The 16043-nt window shown below is 38.7% G+C and overlaps 3 protein-coding genes across 4 annotated transcripts; 2 read left to right on the forward strand and 1 right to left on the reverse strand.

The window, feature by feature from the left end:
* Positions 1-711: 711 nt before the first annotated feature.
* si:dkey-1h6.8 lies at positions 712-4795 on the forward strand. Its single transcript, XM_042777776.1, has 2 exons — positions 712-1364; positions 1966-4795. Exon 2 carries the CDS (start codon positions 2077-2079, stop codon positions 3520-3522), a length of 1446 nt encoding a protein of 481 aa, XP_042633710.1. The 5' UTR covers positions 712-1364; positions 1966-2076; the 3' UTR covers positions 3523-4795.
* Positions 4796-4800: 5 nt separating this feature from the next.
* On the reverse strand, positions 4801-9883 carry LOC109106188 (zinc finger and BTB domain-containing protein 25-like). Of its 2 annotated transcripts, XM_042777777.1 has the most exons (3): positions 8891-9883; positions 7606-7784; positions 4801-7349 (listed from the first exon to the last, which is right to left on the reverse strand). In XM_042777777.1, the coding sequence occupies exons 2-3, from the start codon at positions 7776-7778 to the stop codon at positions 6233-6235; spliced, it is 1290 nt and encodes a 429-aa protein (XP_042633711.1). In that variant the 5' UTR covers positions 7779-7784; positions 8891-9883; the 3' UTR covers positions 4801-6232. The 2 variants fall into 2 exon arrangements, with proteins under 2 accessions (XP_042633711.1, XP_018975096.1); XM_019119551.2 differs by lacking the exon at positions 8891-9883 and having other exon boundaries at positions 7606-8882.
* A 156-nt stretch (positions 9884-10039) lies between these two features.
* On the forward strand, positions 10040-15723 carry LOC109113470 (zinc finger and BTB domain-containing protein 1-like). Its single transcript, XM_019126268.2, has 2 exons — positions 10040-10213; positions 12226-15723. Exon 2 carries the CDS (start codon positions 12230-12232, stop codon positions 14261-14263), a length of 2034 nt encoding a protein of 677 aa, XP_018981813.2. The 5' UTR covers positions 10040-10213; positions 12226-12229; the 3' UTR covers positions 14264-15723.
* The last annotated feature ends 320 nt before the right edge of the window (positions 15724-16043 follow it).

A 16043-nucleotide genomic window follows, 5' to 3' on the forward strand; every position in this document is an offset into this window, starting at 1 on the left:
TTTAAAACATGCCTGAATGATAAAAGGGCTATCCAACTAAAAGGTCCATAAGGAAATGTCTGCTACTGACATAGATATAAATTAGACTCTGGGAATAACAGGTCATATTTGCACATATGTCTTTTGCAAACATCAAGCAAGCCTCCAAATGAGAATTCATTTCTGTGTGCCATCTGCTCATCACGGACATTTCATTTGAAGCCAGATTTTCAATCATTATAAAAGAGTTACACACTGTAAAATATAAGTTCCAAAAGGTTTTTGCAGTGATGCAAAAAAAAAAAAAAAAAAAAAAAAAAATATATATATATATATATATATATATATATATATATATATATATATATATATATATATATATATATATAGGTTCCATGAACCTTTCAGAACCATTTTATTTCTTATTGTGAAGAACATTTTAACCATTGTATTGTGGATATTTTATATCCACCACAAAGAACCTTGTGTGGAATGGAAAGATTCCATGGATGTTAAAGGTTCTTCATGGAATTATCAGTAAAAAATACATTTATTTTTTAGAGTTTAGCCCCTCTCTGTTGATCTCCATTACTAAAATATTTTATTTAAAAATATATATATTATCATCTTAACAACGTGTACACAAATTTTATGTTTGTTTGTTTGTGTGTGTGTGTGTGTGTGTGTGTGTGTGTGTGTGTGTGTGTGTATCTGTAGCCTATCATTTGAGATGTCTGCTTGAGTATTTGATTCATGATTTGAGCATTTGATTGACGGTTTGAGCATTTGATTTATGATTTGAGCATTGAATTATAGAATTAATTTCGATAGGTTTATACTGGGTTGATAATGAAAAATATATAGCCTATCAAATGCAAAGGATTTTTAATTAGATTTTTGATACAGTTCATGCTTCCACGAATGAGAAATGAAATTTCTTTTGAGCATTTGGTTTCTCATTTGAGCAGTTGTTTTGAGAGTTTGATTTATTATTTGATATTTATGCGTTTGAATTTTCATTTGAATTTTGCTAGGAAAAAAACCTTCCATAGAAAATATAACTTTGATAGGAAATTGTATATGTCGAGTGTGTATGGTCGCAATGATGGATATCAATAATATCTTCACATTAGCAGAGCCTCCTCAGTGTTGATTGGATGGATGATCGGCACGCTCACATCAGAGCCTCTCAACGGCTCTGGCTCTGGCTCACATAAACCGTCAATCTGCTGGTCGTCATGGAAACAAATAGGCGCGTAAAGTGCTATGTGTTGGCTGAAGTCTCTGAGCGCGGCAGATCTGTGAGGGGATTTATAAACGCTCGTTGAATCTCATCGCCCTAGACAACCGTGAAAATAGTTTACGTCGTGCTCTCCAATTTACAGGTAGGTGTTTTAAGTTATCATGAATTCGTACGTTGTTGTAGGACTTTTTAATTCAAAGTTAACCTGCTGTTCTGAGTTATATTTTATCATCATAAAGATTAAGGTGTAAAAGTAATGACCGTTTACATTCGTCACAGATTTACAAACGTCCCAAACAAAATATGGTGTTATCGGAATAGTCTTCGAGTTTGTAGCCTACTTATACTGAGATAGCTATATTTATTCCTGTAGCCTATCATTTAAAAAAGTGTTGGGAAATAAAGTTATTATTTGCCCTTAATCGTATTTTAGTTAACTTTTACTGTTAGCACCTGTTACCAAAACGCCTACTGAATTCTTTATATAAAGGATGTTTTAAAGAGACTTTTCACTGGTGTCACATCCAGTATGAGTTCATGTTGTTTGTGCTGTAAACATTGCACAGCAAGTGTGTCGTCTATGAGTATGATCAAAATATTCTCAAAGATGAACATTTCAAATGAATAATATATCAAAAAGTTCATCACTGAAGACAAATCAAGTAATAAATATGTTTCAACCAACAAGTGAAAAACAAAAAACCTTTAACTTCACCAAGACAATGTTTTGTGTTGGTTTGCAGCATCACCACATCTTTAAGCTGACAGTATGTAAACGGAGAAAACACCCGCTTGTGTAATTGATCCAGTATTGCCAGTGGACTATTATTGACTTTGTTACTGTTTGATTAACCATGTCCACACAAGAGACAGAATTACCCGACAGTCAGGAGAGGGTGGGTTTGAAAAGAAAACTGACGGGTCCCCCGAGACTTTTGCTCGGGAAGTCAAAATCAAGGGAGAAACTGGAAGGTAAATCTCAGAGAAGGCAAAGACAAGCTAAAAGTTGCGATGGCACAGCAGAGAATAATTATCAAGAAAATGATGGAAATGAATCCTCACTTATTACCCACCACAGCCCTCAAAACCCCCCAGAGGAGATGGAAACCCAGCCAGGTGCTCCAGGAGATACCACAGGAATTCTTGTAACATTGGAGCAGAGTGAAAGCAAAGATGAAAATATGGAAACTAAAACAAAAATAACCAGAAGCACTTCAAAATCATCCATTAAAAGGATGTTTTCCTCATTCCTCAGATGTGGAAAGAGGAAGGAATCAGAAAACGAGACTTTGAATCCTCAAAAAACAAGGAAAAACAGAAACAAAGCTCAACACAATATGTGTAACTCCATGGATGAGAATAAACTGAGTGATGCAAACAAAGAAGTTCCTAGTGGGAAAAGTAAAACTAGGGCTTTCTTCTCAGTGTGGGCAATTTCTAAGAGATCTACCACATCCAATGTCAATCTAGGAAGGGGATGTAGAGAGCAAGACAATAGCATGGTTTTTCAGGAGATAACGGCACCAAAAGTTTTGACATTTAAAAAGATCTACCAAATCTTTCCAAGAAGGAAGAAAACACCTCCGATTGATCAGTTTGAGTGTAATGCTTCCAGTGCATCACAAACAGAAGTAGCTGATCAACTGAATCAATCACCTGCAGCTGCTTTGGACATTTCCAGTATCACAAAAGAAGAGAACCGAAAGGAAGAAAAAGACATAAAAGCAAAAAGCGTTCCAGAGACATTTACGTTCAGTGCAGAAGTGAGCGTTAACAAAAACATTGATGCTGAACACATGGATGTGAAGGAAATACGTCCTGACCAAGATGTTAGTTTGAATGAAGAAGAAAAGCAGGTGTTAAAATCTAGTGTTTTGGATTCTGAGGTTCTTCCATTGTGTTGTAGTGGCCGTAATTTCAACTCTGAGTTTCCAGGCACATCATCAGTTGGTGAACTGCTAGTCTTAATTGAGAAGCCTATTAAAACTTGTGTCAAATGCAGGCCAGTGATTACTATAGAGCATGCATACTCATCAGAGGAAGAGAACATGAATGAGGCACCATATTTTGACGGTCTTACCATAAATGGGTCCTGGCAACATTTAAGAATAAACAGCCTAACAAACAACACACTACATCCTTCTGAAGTAAATGTGTCTTCTGAACTGGACCACAGCCGGTGTAATGAGCCCTTACTGATTCAGACGGCAGTTTCTATGGTGCAAGCGGCCATTCGTGGTGCTGTGGAGCAACTCACAATCGAGCAGCAGCATAATCAGATAAATTTGGACCATGCGTAAACACACATTCAAATTCTTTATTCAGCAAATGGTTTCTGGAAGATGGTATAAATAAAGCTGTGTATAACATGAAAAAAAGAGAAAAGGAATTTCATTTGATTAAATGTCAGATGACATTTCAGTCTGTTTAAACATTGGAAATGTTTGTAATGATAATTGTAATAATTGATGTCAGATTGTGGAAAGTTTGTAATTTTATGTAATTTCAATGGTGTAAATTTGTACTTGCATGATTAACCTCATATTGTCATTAATGTTACCTTCTATTGTTCATATTTTTTTTATACTGCAACATTATTTCCCATAACACTGGAGTCTAGTTTCTATAGCAATGAATATCCCACACATGACTCTGAGAAGGCACTGAGCCACATGCTTAACTCCCTTCCATTCCATCAACATTTAGGGCAACGTTTTTATGAAAATAAGTGGTCTGAGAACCAAGGTGTGTGCATTGGATGTTCTTTTCATATTTAAATGAGGTCCTGACTGAAGCTTACAGCGAAATTGTTAGATGTTAAGTGACTGTATACTAACTGTACATAACAAGCTTGGGAGTAATGCTTAAAGATAATGATTACTCAAGAGTTGGCAGCAGAGATAATGTTTGCTTTTATGACTACATGCTACTCTCTTGTGGCAATAAGATGTTACTACAAGACGGTCAGTTACAGCAGTACCACATTTTGTATGACGACCCCCAGCCCTGCACATTTTGTATGTCCCCCTTCATCTGTCACACCTGATTCAACTCATCAGCTCAATAGTGGAGACTGCAAGACCTGAAGTGGGTGTGTCAGATATAGGGATGCATATAAATTGTGCAGTGCTGGGGGTACTTCGTGGAGAGGTTTAAGAACCACTGCGTTACAGGATAGTTTAGCAAAAACGTAAATTGTCATCATTTATTCACCCCCATGTTATTACAAACCTTTATATCTTTATTCCTTCTGCAAAACACAAAAAAAGGATAATCTAAAGAATGTTACTGTCCATACTCCATACAATGAAAGTCAGTGGGGACCAAAACAACAATGAACCCCACTGACTTTCATTGTATAGACCAGAAAAATTAAACATTGTTTAAAAATAATGTTTTGCATTCTAAGCTGTATAAAATCATATAGCAGGTTTGGAATGACGTGAGGGTGAGTAAATGATGACACAATTTTCAATTGGGGTGAACAATCCCCAGTCAGTGCCAATGAAACCAATGACAAGTGACTAAAGCAGATGCATTATAAAACACAGTTTATTCAATGTGCCATTTATTTAAAAAAATACCCCAAAACATTATCACACGGTGGCACTGAGTGCTGATGATGAATAAAATAGAAAGGGACGATTTAAATGCACTACACAAGTCACACAAATAACACAAATGCAAGTTTTGCTGATTTAATATACTCATCACAGTACACCAGCCTCAATTATTCAATGAATATAACTGTCTGTAAACTGTCTATAAATGACCTGTCTGCTTTTGAAACATGACTGAATGTGCCATTGCTGTGTTTGTCAAGAAGTATTATATAAGACATTTACAGTGGCATTGTCCCATCTTTGTATTTATGTCTCGGTTTGTATTTATGTAGTAAGACTGTTAGCAAACTTTAGAAAAGCACCAGTTGCACACATTCATTTGATAGATTATTCTGATTGTGTAGATGTCTTGGACAACTTTGCACAAATAGGCACTGTTCACTGTTAACTTGAAAAATGAAAAACAGCTGGATTTGGTTCAACTGGCTGAGCAATAGTTTAAGTGTTTTTCTTTACAGAGATGTTTGGCAAAAATATTCTAAGGCACTGAACCAGTTTTGGATAGGTAATTCGATTTAGGGAAGAAATCATTTAGAATCTATGCTCAGTCAGTTTCACTCATTAGGCCACAACCCCAAAATAAACAAAAATAATCACATTATTAGTTTAAGCAGGCCTCTGAAAATAAATATTTTGATTGTGGTCAAATGTGCCACTTAATAGTGCTATTTAAGTTTCACATGCATGTGCTTGTCAATCTAATAATTCCTTTCAATATATAATTGATCCAACAGTGTTCAGTCATCCAAGAGTCAGCAACATCATTATACAATAACACTACAATCATCAACACTAAGTTTGAAACAAAACTATTGTATGTTTTAACACTGATAAGGACTTTTGTGACAGGACAGAAGTTCTGAGGCAGAAAAGAAAATTTATTAAAGGAAAATTCTGGGTTTAATAAAAGTTCAGCTCAATCAGCATAATTTGAAGAATAATGTTGATTAACACAAAGCAATTTTTACTTGTCCCGTTTTCTTAACAAAGCAAAAACTGAGGTTATGGCGAGGCACACTGGATTGTAAGTGAACGGGGACCAATTTTGGAGGAATTAAAAGCAGAAACATGACTCTTAAAACGTTTTAAAAACACTTATACATTATTCTTTTTAAAATTATGTATGTCACAAGCACTACTTTTGTTTATGTCTTATTAAAACAGTGAGTATTTTAATGTTTATGAATTAGCCCCATTCACTTCTGTAAATGCCTCACTGTAACAGATTTTTGCTCCTTTTTTTTAAAGAAAAGGAGGGACAGGTGGAAATGATTTTTTGTTGTAATCAACAAATGCTGTTGACTGAGCTTAACTTGCACTAAATCCAGAATATTTCTTTAACAGTCATTGTGTGTTGTGTGTGCATGAATATATGTCAAACACTACGTCATTCCACAGTCACTGTGTCCACACTCTCCTGAGAGACCTCAGAGTCCAGTGAGTAGCAGGAGCTGCCATTATCCTGAGTGTCCTTGGCTGCCTCCTCTCCTGTGGCTGCGGTAATATCTGGCTGGCCCTCACAGCCCTGGAGCAGCTGCCCGCAGAAGCGGCTGTAACGATGGTATCGCAACGGCTTGCCCACATGTGCGAACATGTGCTCCTGCAGCTGACTCTTCTGCGTGAACCGAAGGTTGCAGACGGCACAGGCCATCTTTCGTTTTCGTGTGAAGGCTGCCAACGGGCTGCCGCTCCATCCAGTCCCACTACCTCGCCTGAGTTCCACGGCCAGCTCATCTGCCAGGGCCTGACTCTGCCGTAAGGCCTCCTCCAGACTGCCAGAGTCTATGCGCTTATTGTGAGGCCGCCTCTCCTCTAGGGACTTGTGCTCCCCGGTTTTGTCCTCTGAAGGGCCTTCCATCAGACCACTAGGCTCGAGGGCACAGGCTGCATGGGTAAATAGGTGCTCTTGTAGGCCTTCAGGTGACAGACAGCGTTCACCGCACCGGGGGCATAAGAGCGCTAGAGGGGCATCTTTGAATAGACAGGGGCTCACCTGAGCTTGGGAGAGAGAGCAAGGCTCTTTGTCACCTTCCTGTTCTTCCTCCTCTGCTCTTTCCTGTTTTATCCGTGCCGAAATGTCAGAGTCGTCCCCCGAGGCCACTGAGGATGCGGCGCGGAAGCTTTGAGGCTGTCGTTCAGACGTAATGCCCTCCAGCCCTACAGCGAGAGCTAAACGGCCATGTGTGCGATCAGCCCTCGTGCTGGAGCGGCCATCCTCAGGGTCCCGTGAACCACCAGCCTTCAGGCCCGAGTTCTCTTTACTGGCCAACTGTGAAGAGATCTGGATGCCATACAGGTTGGACATACGGATGGGTTCAGAGGATGCATCGGGACCACCATCACCTGTTTTGTGGCAGAGCTGGTACGCATGGAGGAACTTGATACCTTCTTGAAGTCTGCCGTGGTCTACGGGTTGTTTGGGACCCATGCCTGTGTACATGATGTGTAACAGGTAGCTGAAGACATCTGGTTGAATATCTGTGGGTTGGATCTTGATGCACTCACTGAAAAAGCAGGAAAGTCATCAAAAATACAATCAGCAAATTATTAATCATTTAAAGTATGGTTAATAACAGTCATTTGGTCTATATTTGACATTATTATTAATATGAAACTTTTAATATTTATCAATCTTTTAATATTTATCAAAGCTATCTTGACTTCCTCATGCTTACTTGATTATCAGAATATGTAAGTATGATGGGTGACCCTTCAGTTCAGTCCCATTATGTTGGTACACTTCAAGACACATTCACTAACCTGGACTGGTGGATGAAGATCATTTTGAAGTAGTTTGAGAAGGCAGCAAGGACTGCACGATGAGCCTTGAAGTATACGTTACCAATGGCAACAGTGCAGTCACACAGAAAGCCAAACTCCCTTTGGACGTTTAGCTGCTGCAAAAGGAACAGACTGTGGCCAGACACGTCCATCTCAACCTGTTACATACATACATGCATAGACGACAAATGTCAATCAAATTCTTATGCATAAATTGAATAGCCTACTCTGCTGTATGTTAAGCAGGTATTAATAATACTAGCATTTACCTATGTCTGTGTTGTTCATGTGAAATACAGCAACTTTAAGAAAAACATTGATATTAATATTGTATATTTGGAAAAAAAATTATGATGTTCTTAAAAGAAATTGCACTAAACAAAAAAATAAAAATGCATGAAACCACTATGAATACCAAGGCATATACTTTTAAACTAGATTTCTCCTTTTGTCTTCTCAGACATTCTAATTTTTTTCTTGTCCCAAATGCCTCTCAACATGATGGACCAGCAAGTGCCAAAACCAACCAATGAAGTGAGTCTCTGAAAAGCCTTAGTTGTATGAGTAACTGGCGACCTCTATCGATCAAAATAGCCATAATATTTAAAACATTTTTGAGACTACCCAGCTGTTTACATCTGGATAGGAATGTTTTTGTTTTTTGTTTTGTTTTTTTTTTACAGTGAAACCTACTTTGTTTTGGTAAATGACATTCTTACATTCCTCATAAAACATTATTAGGAAATTCCGTAAGAACTACATTGTATGTTTTTCTTAATGTATAGGCTAACTTAATCTACAGCGGAATGTCATATTGTACAATTGTATTATTTTTTTTTTCTTTCCTTAATATGAACGGAGAAACAGCAACGACTGGCTTGTATTTAATGTTTACAGTGCAACATTTTAAAATCTTTGTATGTCGACCTGACTAGACAATACCTGAGAGCGATTTCTTAAAATCATTACACAAAAGGACATTTACAAACAGCAATTGTTCGTCGCATAGGAAATGTCAAGAATGAATGGATTATACACAAAATAGCGTGTATGAGCTATTTAGTTCATGCTTGTGTAATATGCATGTTCAGACTCCCATCAGATTTGTCCGCGACAGAATCATAATTTTCACACGTCTGGTCTACACCGATCAAGTGTTGTCGAAGAAACGGTGTACGTTTTCATGCACCTTGGCCAACAAAACATGCATGCACCATCGCACAGACATAATGCATTCACACGTTCCCAAAACATGCGTTCTTACCAACTATACGAGAGAAACGGATAATAATTTCGTGTTTGTTGCAGCAGAAAAATTCTCTTATGGTCTCGCGGTTCTTCCTAAAAGCGACTGACGGCTTAGCTTGTTATCCGTCACGTGACCGTACTGTACATTAGCTGATCCAGACACACACATAGTGGAAACATGCAATGCAAACGCTTTGCTCGTATTTACATGCTCGTTCGTTGCGTTTTTGTTATTTTGTGTCGAAGGAAGACTAAGGCGCATGTATATAAATAGACTATAGCAGTTATCTAGTGTAGGAAAAGTCACTGAACCGAAATGCATGAAGTATGACAAACTGCATAAGCTAGACGAGAGAGCAAAGTCAGATTTGCTAAATGTTCTGACAGACCTGAGGCGCTCATGAATTTGTTTTATTGTAACACACCTATGTAGGAACACCTCTAACAATTTGAACACTTGAAAAAGTATACGTCTTTAAACTCATCTGTTTCACAACATTTATCATATGCGATAAAGATCTAATCAGGTGGATTTTGATTTAGTGTGTCAGTAATGGTGTAGATTTAGGATTAATATTTATGTAGGTGGTAATAGCATGTGATGGTAGGCTAATGACCTTTTTTACTTTGTAAATAATTTTTGGACAAGTTAACAAGCAGTCAACTGACTTTAATAAAATGTATTTATTTATAATTGAGAATTGCAATTATGTAAAAATGACAATTTTAAACATGTCGACCTATAAAAGCTGTGATAATGTATGTTTTTTTTTTTACGAAAAAAGTGACATTTCTGATGTTTACATAAGAAATGACAATTCTCAACAACCTTTTTTTGCAGAAATTCAGCTCTCTATGCCAGCAATAGGCTACAGAGGAAAGCGATATTTTTTATACAAAAATTGTAATGTATAGGCCTACACATAAAAAAAAAAAATGATTTGAAAGAAGTTATTGTGGAAAATGTACGAAACGTAGCCTATGCAATGTAACATTAAGCTATCCTGTTTCGTTTTTTAGCACGAATGTTACCGCAAGGGCTTGTCCTGAAGAGCATATTTTCATACACGGTTTGGTTGCATTTTCACTGTGCTGCGCGTGCTGGGGCGGGCTGGATTTGCGTGAGCGGGGCCGGATCTCAGTGCGGTGTGATAGAGCTCGCAGAGCGGCTGTGCGGAAGTTCTTTCATCCGCGCTGCACAGAAGGGGCTTCGCCCTCGAGATTAGCTATTCTCGTCCTAAGTTTTCGCTTGGACGAAGGCAAAAGAGGTGGAACTTCTTCGCTCTGTGTTTTAACTTGAATTCTGTCGTTCGCTACAAGTTAGCGCCCATTACCATCGGTGAGTATTTTCAGTGTGTTTTGCGTGTAAACACGAGCTGCAGTAATGTGAAGCTCATAGCTTATGTGCGGGAAGCTGCGCGGGGGTGGCACTGCATGCTTGCGTGAGAGATCTCCCTACGACATTGGTCAGATATATTCTGTTCTGCCGTCTCTTAAGTAACAGATCCTTTAAAAACTTTATGTTGTCCCTGAGGATAATCGTATGGTCAGATCTATTGTGTGTTGTCCAAGTAGTTTGATTTTACTTTTAAGTGCGGTGTGATTGACAGCTACAACGCCCGCATGATTCTGTCTCTAAAATAGGCCAATGAGAACGCGAGGGCGGGATGTAAACCTCTGTTTGGCTTTATTATGGAGCTGAACGACGGAAACAAGTACTATTTAAACCAACTCTTACTAAGCTTATTGATTATATGAAAACAGTTTATATCTTCTGTTGCCATCTGCTTTTTATTATTTTATTCTGAATGGTAACAATTTTGCAAAGATACTGAAGATTCCACAATACTCCTTTAATTATTACAGCCCAATCAATTGAGTTTATTGACCAAGTTTGCCCTTGTAAGGAATTATACCTGCTGAGTTGCTCAGATGTTTACAGAGCAGTGCAAAATATTTTATTTGTATTTATTTTTAATATTAATAACGAAGCAAGGAAAAATAATCACACCTAAAATATTTAAACCTATCATTAATAATAATTTAAAAATGTTGTCTTACCCTCCACTTATATTTGTTGGCAAATTAGCAAAAGGCTATTACTTAGATACAAAATATTACAAAAAAATGGAGTAATGGCTGCTGAAAATTTAGCTTTGCCATCACAGAAATAAATTAAATTTTAAAATATATTAAAATAGAAAATAATTTTTTAAAATTGCAATAATATTTCACAATATTACTGTTTTTATTGTGCTTTTAATTAAATACATTTATTCACACATTTTTGGGTGTCCTGTCATGAATGTTGTCTTTTTAAGGCAGCATGTTAAGTTAAAAATAGTTCAACTGTTAAAAATGTATCTTGAGTAGGGATGTAAAGATTTACTGCGAGCGGTTGAAAATCGATTCATATATGTGACGATTCAAATCCGTTGAGATGCCAAACAAATCGCGATACAGTTGGAGTAGGAGTTTATATTAATGTATCTCTGAGGGGAATTGACTGTCTTTAGAAATGTTTACGTGGTATTTTCATTTCATCTTCCTTCTGAACAATGCATTTTAAAGTAGTGTTCAGCTCTGCTTTGTTTACAGCGGTAACCCAAGAAACACTGTATCACTGCTGTTCAGTGCCACCTGCTGTCAGAGAGTGAATCTGCATCTCGTTCAGCTTGTCTGCTGTTTCGTTCAGATATGTTTTATGTAGTATAGTTTCAGAAAACTAAAGACAGACCATTCTGTTTTTGCGTCAGGTTTCAAAATTATACAGTCTAATTTAGATTAAAAACTACTAATGCTGCATGTATGGAAATGGAAAGAGCACATCGCATTTTGAGACCATTTCTTCTGCCAGTGCGAGTAATTTTTGTGAGCGGTCGGAATGGCGTGACCACCATGTTGTTCAACTCGTAAGCACTGCCATTTCTGTTGCATATGAGAAACATCAAACAGCAAACAAAATGAAAGTACGGACCGTTAATCAGCTCGGACTGCGAAACAAACAAATTAAGAGATTTATTTTATTTTGTGTAATTTACTTGTTTGATTTGGAGTTTGTTTTAAAGTTTCAATTTAGTTTAGTTATATTTCAATTTCACAAAGAAATGTGCAGCAATAGCCTAATAAAATGTTTTATAAGAGTTAATTGTTACATCCCTAATCTTGAGATCTGTGCACTCCATTCCATTTCACAGTTAAACCAACTCTTCATTTTGCAAATCAATACATAAGAGTCATGATATTATCATGATAGTCATGGCCAAAGGGCACCTGTGAGAGGGGAAAAAAAAGATTCCTCAAACCCGTGTCTTGCTGATGTATTACGTTTTTCTTTACGATTCCTTACAGGGTAATGGCAAGGCCAAACCACAGTGAGCATGTCCTGCAGCAGCTCAACAACCAAAGGGAGTGGGGTTTCCTCTGTGACTGCTGCATTGCTATAGGGGACATTTATTTCAGGGCCCACAAGGCCGTGCTGGCGGCCTGCAGCTCTTACTTCAGAATGATGTTCATCCGGGATCAGCAGGGGACTGCACTTTTTGATCTCAGCAACATGCAGATCAGCGCAGAGTGCTTCGATCTCATCCTGCAGCTCATGTACCTTGGCCGAATCGTCATGGATCACTATGAATTTGAAGAGCTGAAATCATCTATGGCCTACCTACAAATGTACTACATCCCTGACTCACTTGAGGACCTCAGAGACATCCGAACATCCAATCTGACACCCTCGTCCTCTGCATCATCCTCTTCATCATCCAGCTCCTCGTCCTCATCCAGCGTGATGGGAAGCAAGATGATGTTCGGCGTTCGAATGTTTGAGCAGCAGCGACCGAGCCCTTCTGAGAATGAACGCGCACCCAAAGCCTCAACCACAACTGCTCGTCAGACCATTAACATCTCAACTGTCAGGCCTGCTGAAGATGTGGTCATACCACACCCTCCGCCACACTCGGAGACCATTGTAGACCAGCCATGTGACTTAAGGAAGAAAACGTCAGTCCGAAGCTCTGCCATGAAAGAACGTCCTCGATTTGGCCGTACATACACTTGCGATGATTGTGGTTTTGTGTTCAGCTGTGAAAAGCTTCTCATTGAACACATCCTCACATGCACCAATCGCAAAGCTTTCCAGACACCCAAAGTCAGCAAAGAGGTTTACGACGATGCTGGCAAAGATGAGAGCTCAACCTCAGAGGGTACGGATGAGCACAGAACAGTTTGCAAGGGCGAAGAGGACTGGCCAGACAACAAGCCGGACACAGAGACGGTGATCAGGTCCGTCTCCACTGGCATGGACAGTGAAGTTGCCTTATCCAGGAATATAACCATTAAAGTGGAGCGAGACAACGATTCTGAAACCGATTTGGAAACTATAAAAGTTGTAAAGGTAAGGAACCATAATGTAGGGAGCTGCAAAGTTCGTACCAGAGCATACAAAGACAATCTTGCAGACCAGATGAAGTTTGACAGTGAGGAAGACGCCAGAGTATCCACCATGGATGCTTTGGAGGGCCAAAGCACAGGGTTATCCTCTGATCCAAAGTTGCAACGGATCAAAGAGGAAAAGCAAGATGGTGCATGCATTCCATGTGAGTTATGCGGAGCCCTGTTGACGGAGGAGGATCAGTCTGCTCATTACATCTCCAGCCACATGGGACATATCTGTGCCTGTGGAAGGTGCGGCCAAGTGCTCATTAAAGGCAGGCAGCTGCAGGAGCACGCAGAGCGATGCGGTGAACCCCAGGGGGCCGAGATAGACTCCCCAGCTGAGGATTCGCTTCTACTTGAAGATGCCGAGGCTATGGAGGAAAGTTTGCTGGAAGGAGCTGACCTGGGCTTTCGCTGTCCACTCTGTGGGATGATATTCGAAAGTGAAAGTCTTGCAGTGGAGCACACGTTGGCTTGTCCAGAGCAGGAGCCATTCCGGCCTGTTCTATTGGAAGACAGTGGTGAGCCAGACCATCGGCGCAAGCATTTCTGCGCGATTTGCGGCAAAGGCTTTTACCAAAGGTGTCATCTACGGGAGCACTACACTGTGCACACCAAGGAAAAGCAGTTCACCTGTCAGACCTGTGGGAAACAGTTTCTGCGTGAGCGGCAGCTGCGGTTGCACACTGACATGCACAAGGGAATGGCGCGGTATGTCTGCCCTGTGTGTGATCAAGGTACATTTCTCAAACACGATCACGTGCGACACATGATCTCTCATCTGTCCGCCGGAGAGACTATCTGCCAGGTGTGTTTCCAGATTTTCCCCAGTGGCGAACATCTGGAGAAGCACATGGATGTGCATTTGTACATCTGTGGCGTTTGTGGAGAAAAGTTCCGTCTCCGCAAAGACATGCGGAGCCACTACAACTCCAAGCACACCAAGAGACAATGAGAGGCCTCTCTCTGCAACCCTTGAATCTTTGAAATAAGCCATACTGTAAATGTGAGGACAAATCTATGCACTTAGACACCAATTGTAACCTTTACAACTGCACTTTCCATGTGTGTGCAAATTCTAGATGTTTTTGGTGGGATATAGTGCCTCGAGCTTTTGTCTTCATTTTCTTATATTTCGAGATGGATATCCCGACACTGGTTAAGTCTAGATATTGACTAAATCACACTATCAGTGGTGTTTCAGTTGAAAATGCTATATAGGTCTGTAGTTATGAAACTGGCCCAAGGCAAATAGTTTTACATCCAATAATTAATATCTGTTCATGAAGCTTTAATGATGGTACACAATGACTTGTTAAAGTTGATCAACATTTTAACCTTAGTACTTAAGAAAACTTTTGTCAAAAGGTGTCATTTGTTTGTTACTGGTGGTGTTTTTGTAGTGAACACAAGCACATACAGCTTCCATTTAGTTATTATTTCAAGCAGCTCTGGTGTCGTTACTTGTCATAATCCTCCATGTTCAAATGCCCTTAAAGGGATCGATCACCCAAATGAAAATTCCAGCATCATTTACTCTCCCTTATGTTGTTCTGAACCTTTATGACTGACTTTCTTCTGTTGAACACAAAAAAGATATGTTGAAAAATATCTGCTTTTTATAAACTTCTTTTGTCCATACAATGAAAGTTAGTGTGGTCCAGTGTTGTTTTGGAAAAAAAAAACTGTTAAAACATTGTTTAAAATATATTTTCTTCTGTTCCACAAAAGAAAGAAAGCCAGGTTTGGAATGACATGAGCATGAGAAAATGATAACTGAATGTTCATTTTTAGACAAACTATCCCTTTCAAGCACAGATATAATAAAGGAAAATAGATTGCTAATAGAATGCAGGCACTTTTTCCTCCTTGCACCAGAACACTAAAAATACTGTAAAAGCAAAGAAAAACACTCTTGTTGATGCCTTTCAGCTAGCTGTACTTGCTAAATCATCACTCATACAAAACCCAGGAATCTATGCAAACTGTTGTAAATTCAGCCCTATTTTAGTGTGCGTTCACAGAGTTGACGTGAACCGTTTCATGGAGTAAAACAACATTTATTGTGTAGTTATTTCAATATCCCAAAGATATTCATGTCATATTAACAGATTTATCAAATCTTTCAGTTTGTACACAAGCTATCTGTTTCTAATAAGGATTACGTGATATAAAATTCTTATCAGCCTATGCTGTTTTTGTTCAGAGCAATCAAACTATATGCTTTTGTTTAGGGTCCATCTAAAGCTTAAATGGGCTTATAAGAGGTCTTAACATTTCAAATATTTCACACCTTATAGAATTATTGTGGCTTGATATGAATGTGGAAATGCCATATAATGCTTGCACAAGGGTGTAGGGTAATTTATAACGTTTGTATTAATAAATAAATGCTTCGGCAATCGTTATCTGAAATATCTGTGAAATAGCCATGTTGGATCGTTTTTTCTTTCGGTTTTGTGTTTTTCAAGTTTAATCACGTGATGTTCATATAGGGCTAAAGAGCAGATTTTTGCGGCTGTGATCCATGAACTATCAACGTGGCCATGAGATCATACAGATTAATCTGGACACAGTTAATGATTGGATTAAGAGCAGGCAGTCTGGCTAAACTTGTGACAGTTGGTGCTCCATGCTTCTTTTTGAAATAAGTTGTCACATTCAAATAAACTGACCTATTCAGGCTTACACAGCTTAATGACTTAATGTATGGATTGTATAAAAAGTATATCAAG

Source organism: Cyprinus carpio, chromosome A20 (assembly GCF_018340385.1).
Source record: "Cyprinus carpio isolate SPL01 chromosome A20, ASM1834038v1, whole genome shotgun sequence".
Classification (NCBI taxonomy): Eukaryota; Metazoa; Chordata; class Actinopteri; order Cypriniformes; family Cyprinidae; genus Cyprinus; species Cyprinus carpio.

Bases quoted from the DNA above. Each gene is read 5' to 3' on its own strand.
- si:dkey-1h6.8 (XM_042777776.1), top strand. From the start codon at position 2,077: ATGTCCACACAAGAGACAGAATTACCCGACAGTCAGGAGAGGGTGGGT.
- LOC109106188 (XM_042777777.1), bottom strand. From the start codon at position 7,778: ATGGACGTGTCTGGCCACAGTCTGTTCCTTTTGCAGCAGCTAAACGTC. The intron at 7,350-7,605 runs GTTAGTGAATGT...CTGCTTTTTCAG, and splicing joins ATCTTCATCCACCAGTCCAG to TGAGTGCATCAAGATCCAAC.
- LOC109113470 (XM_019126268.2), top strand. From the start codon at position 12,230: ATGGCAAGGCCAAACCACAGTGAGCATGTCCTGCAGCAGCTCAACAAC.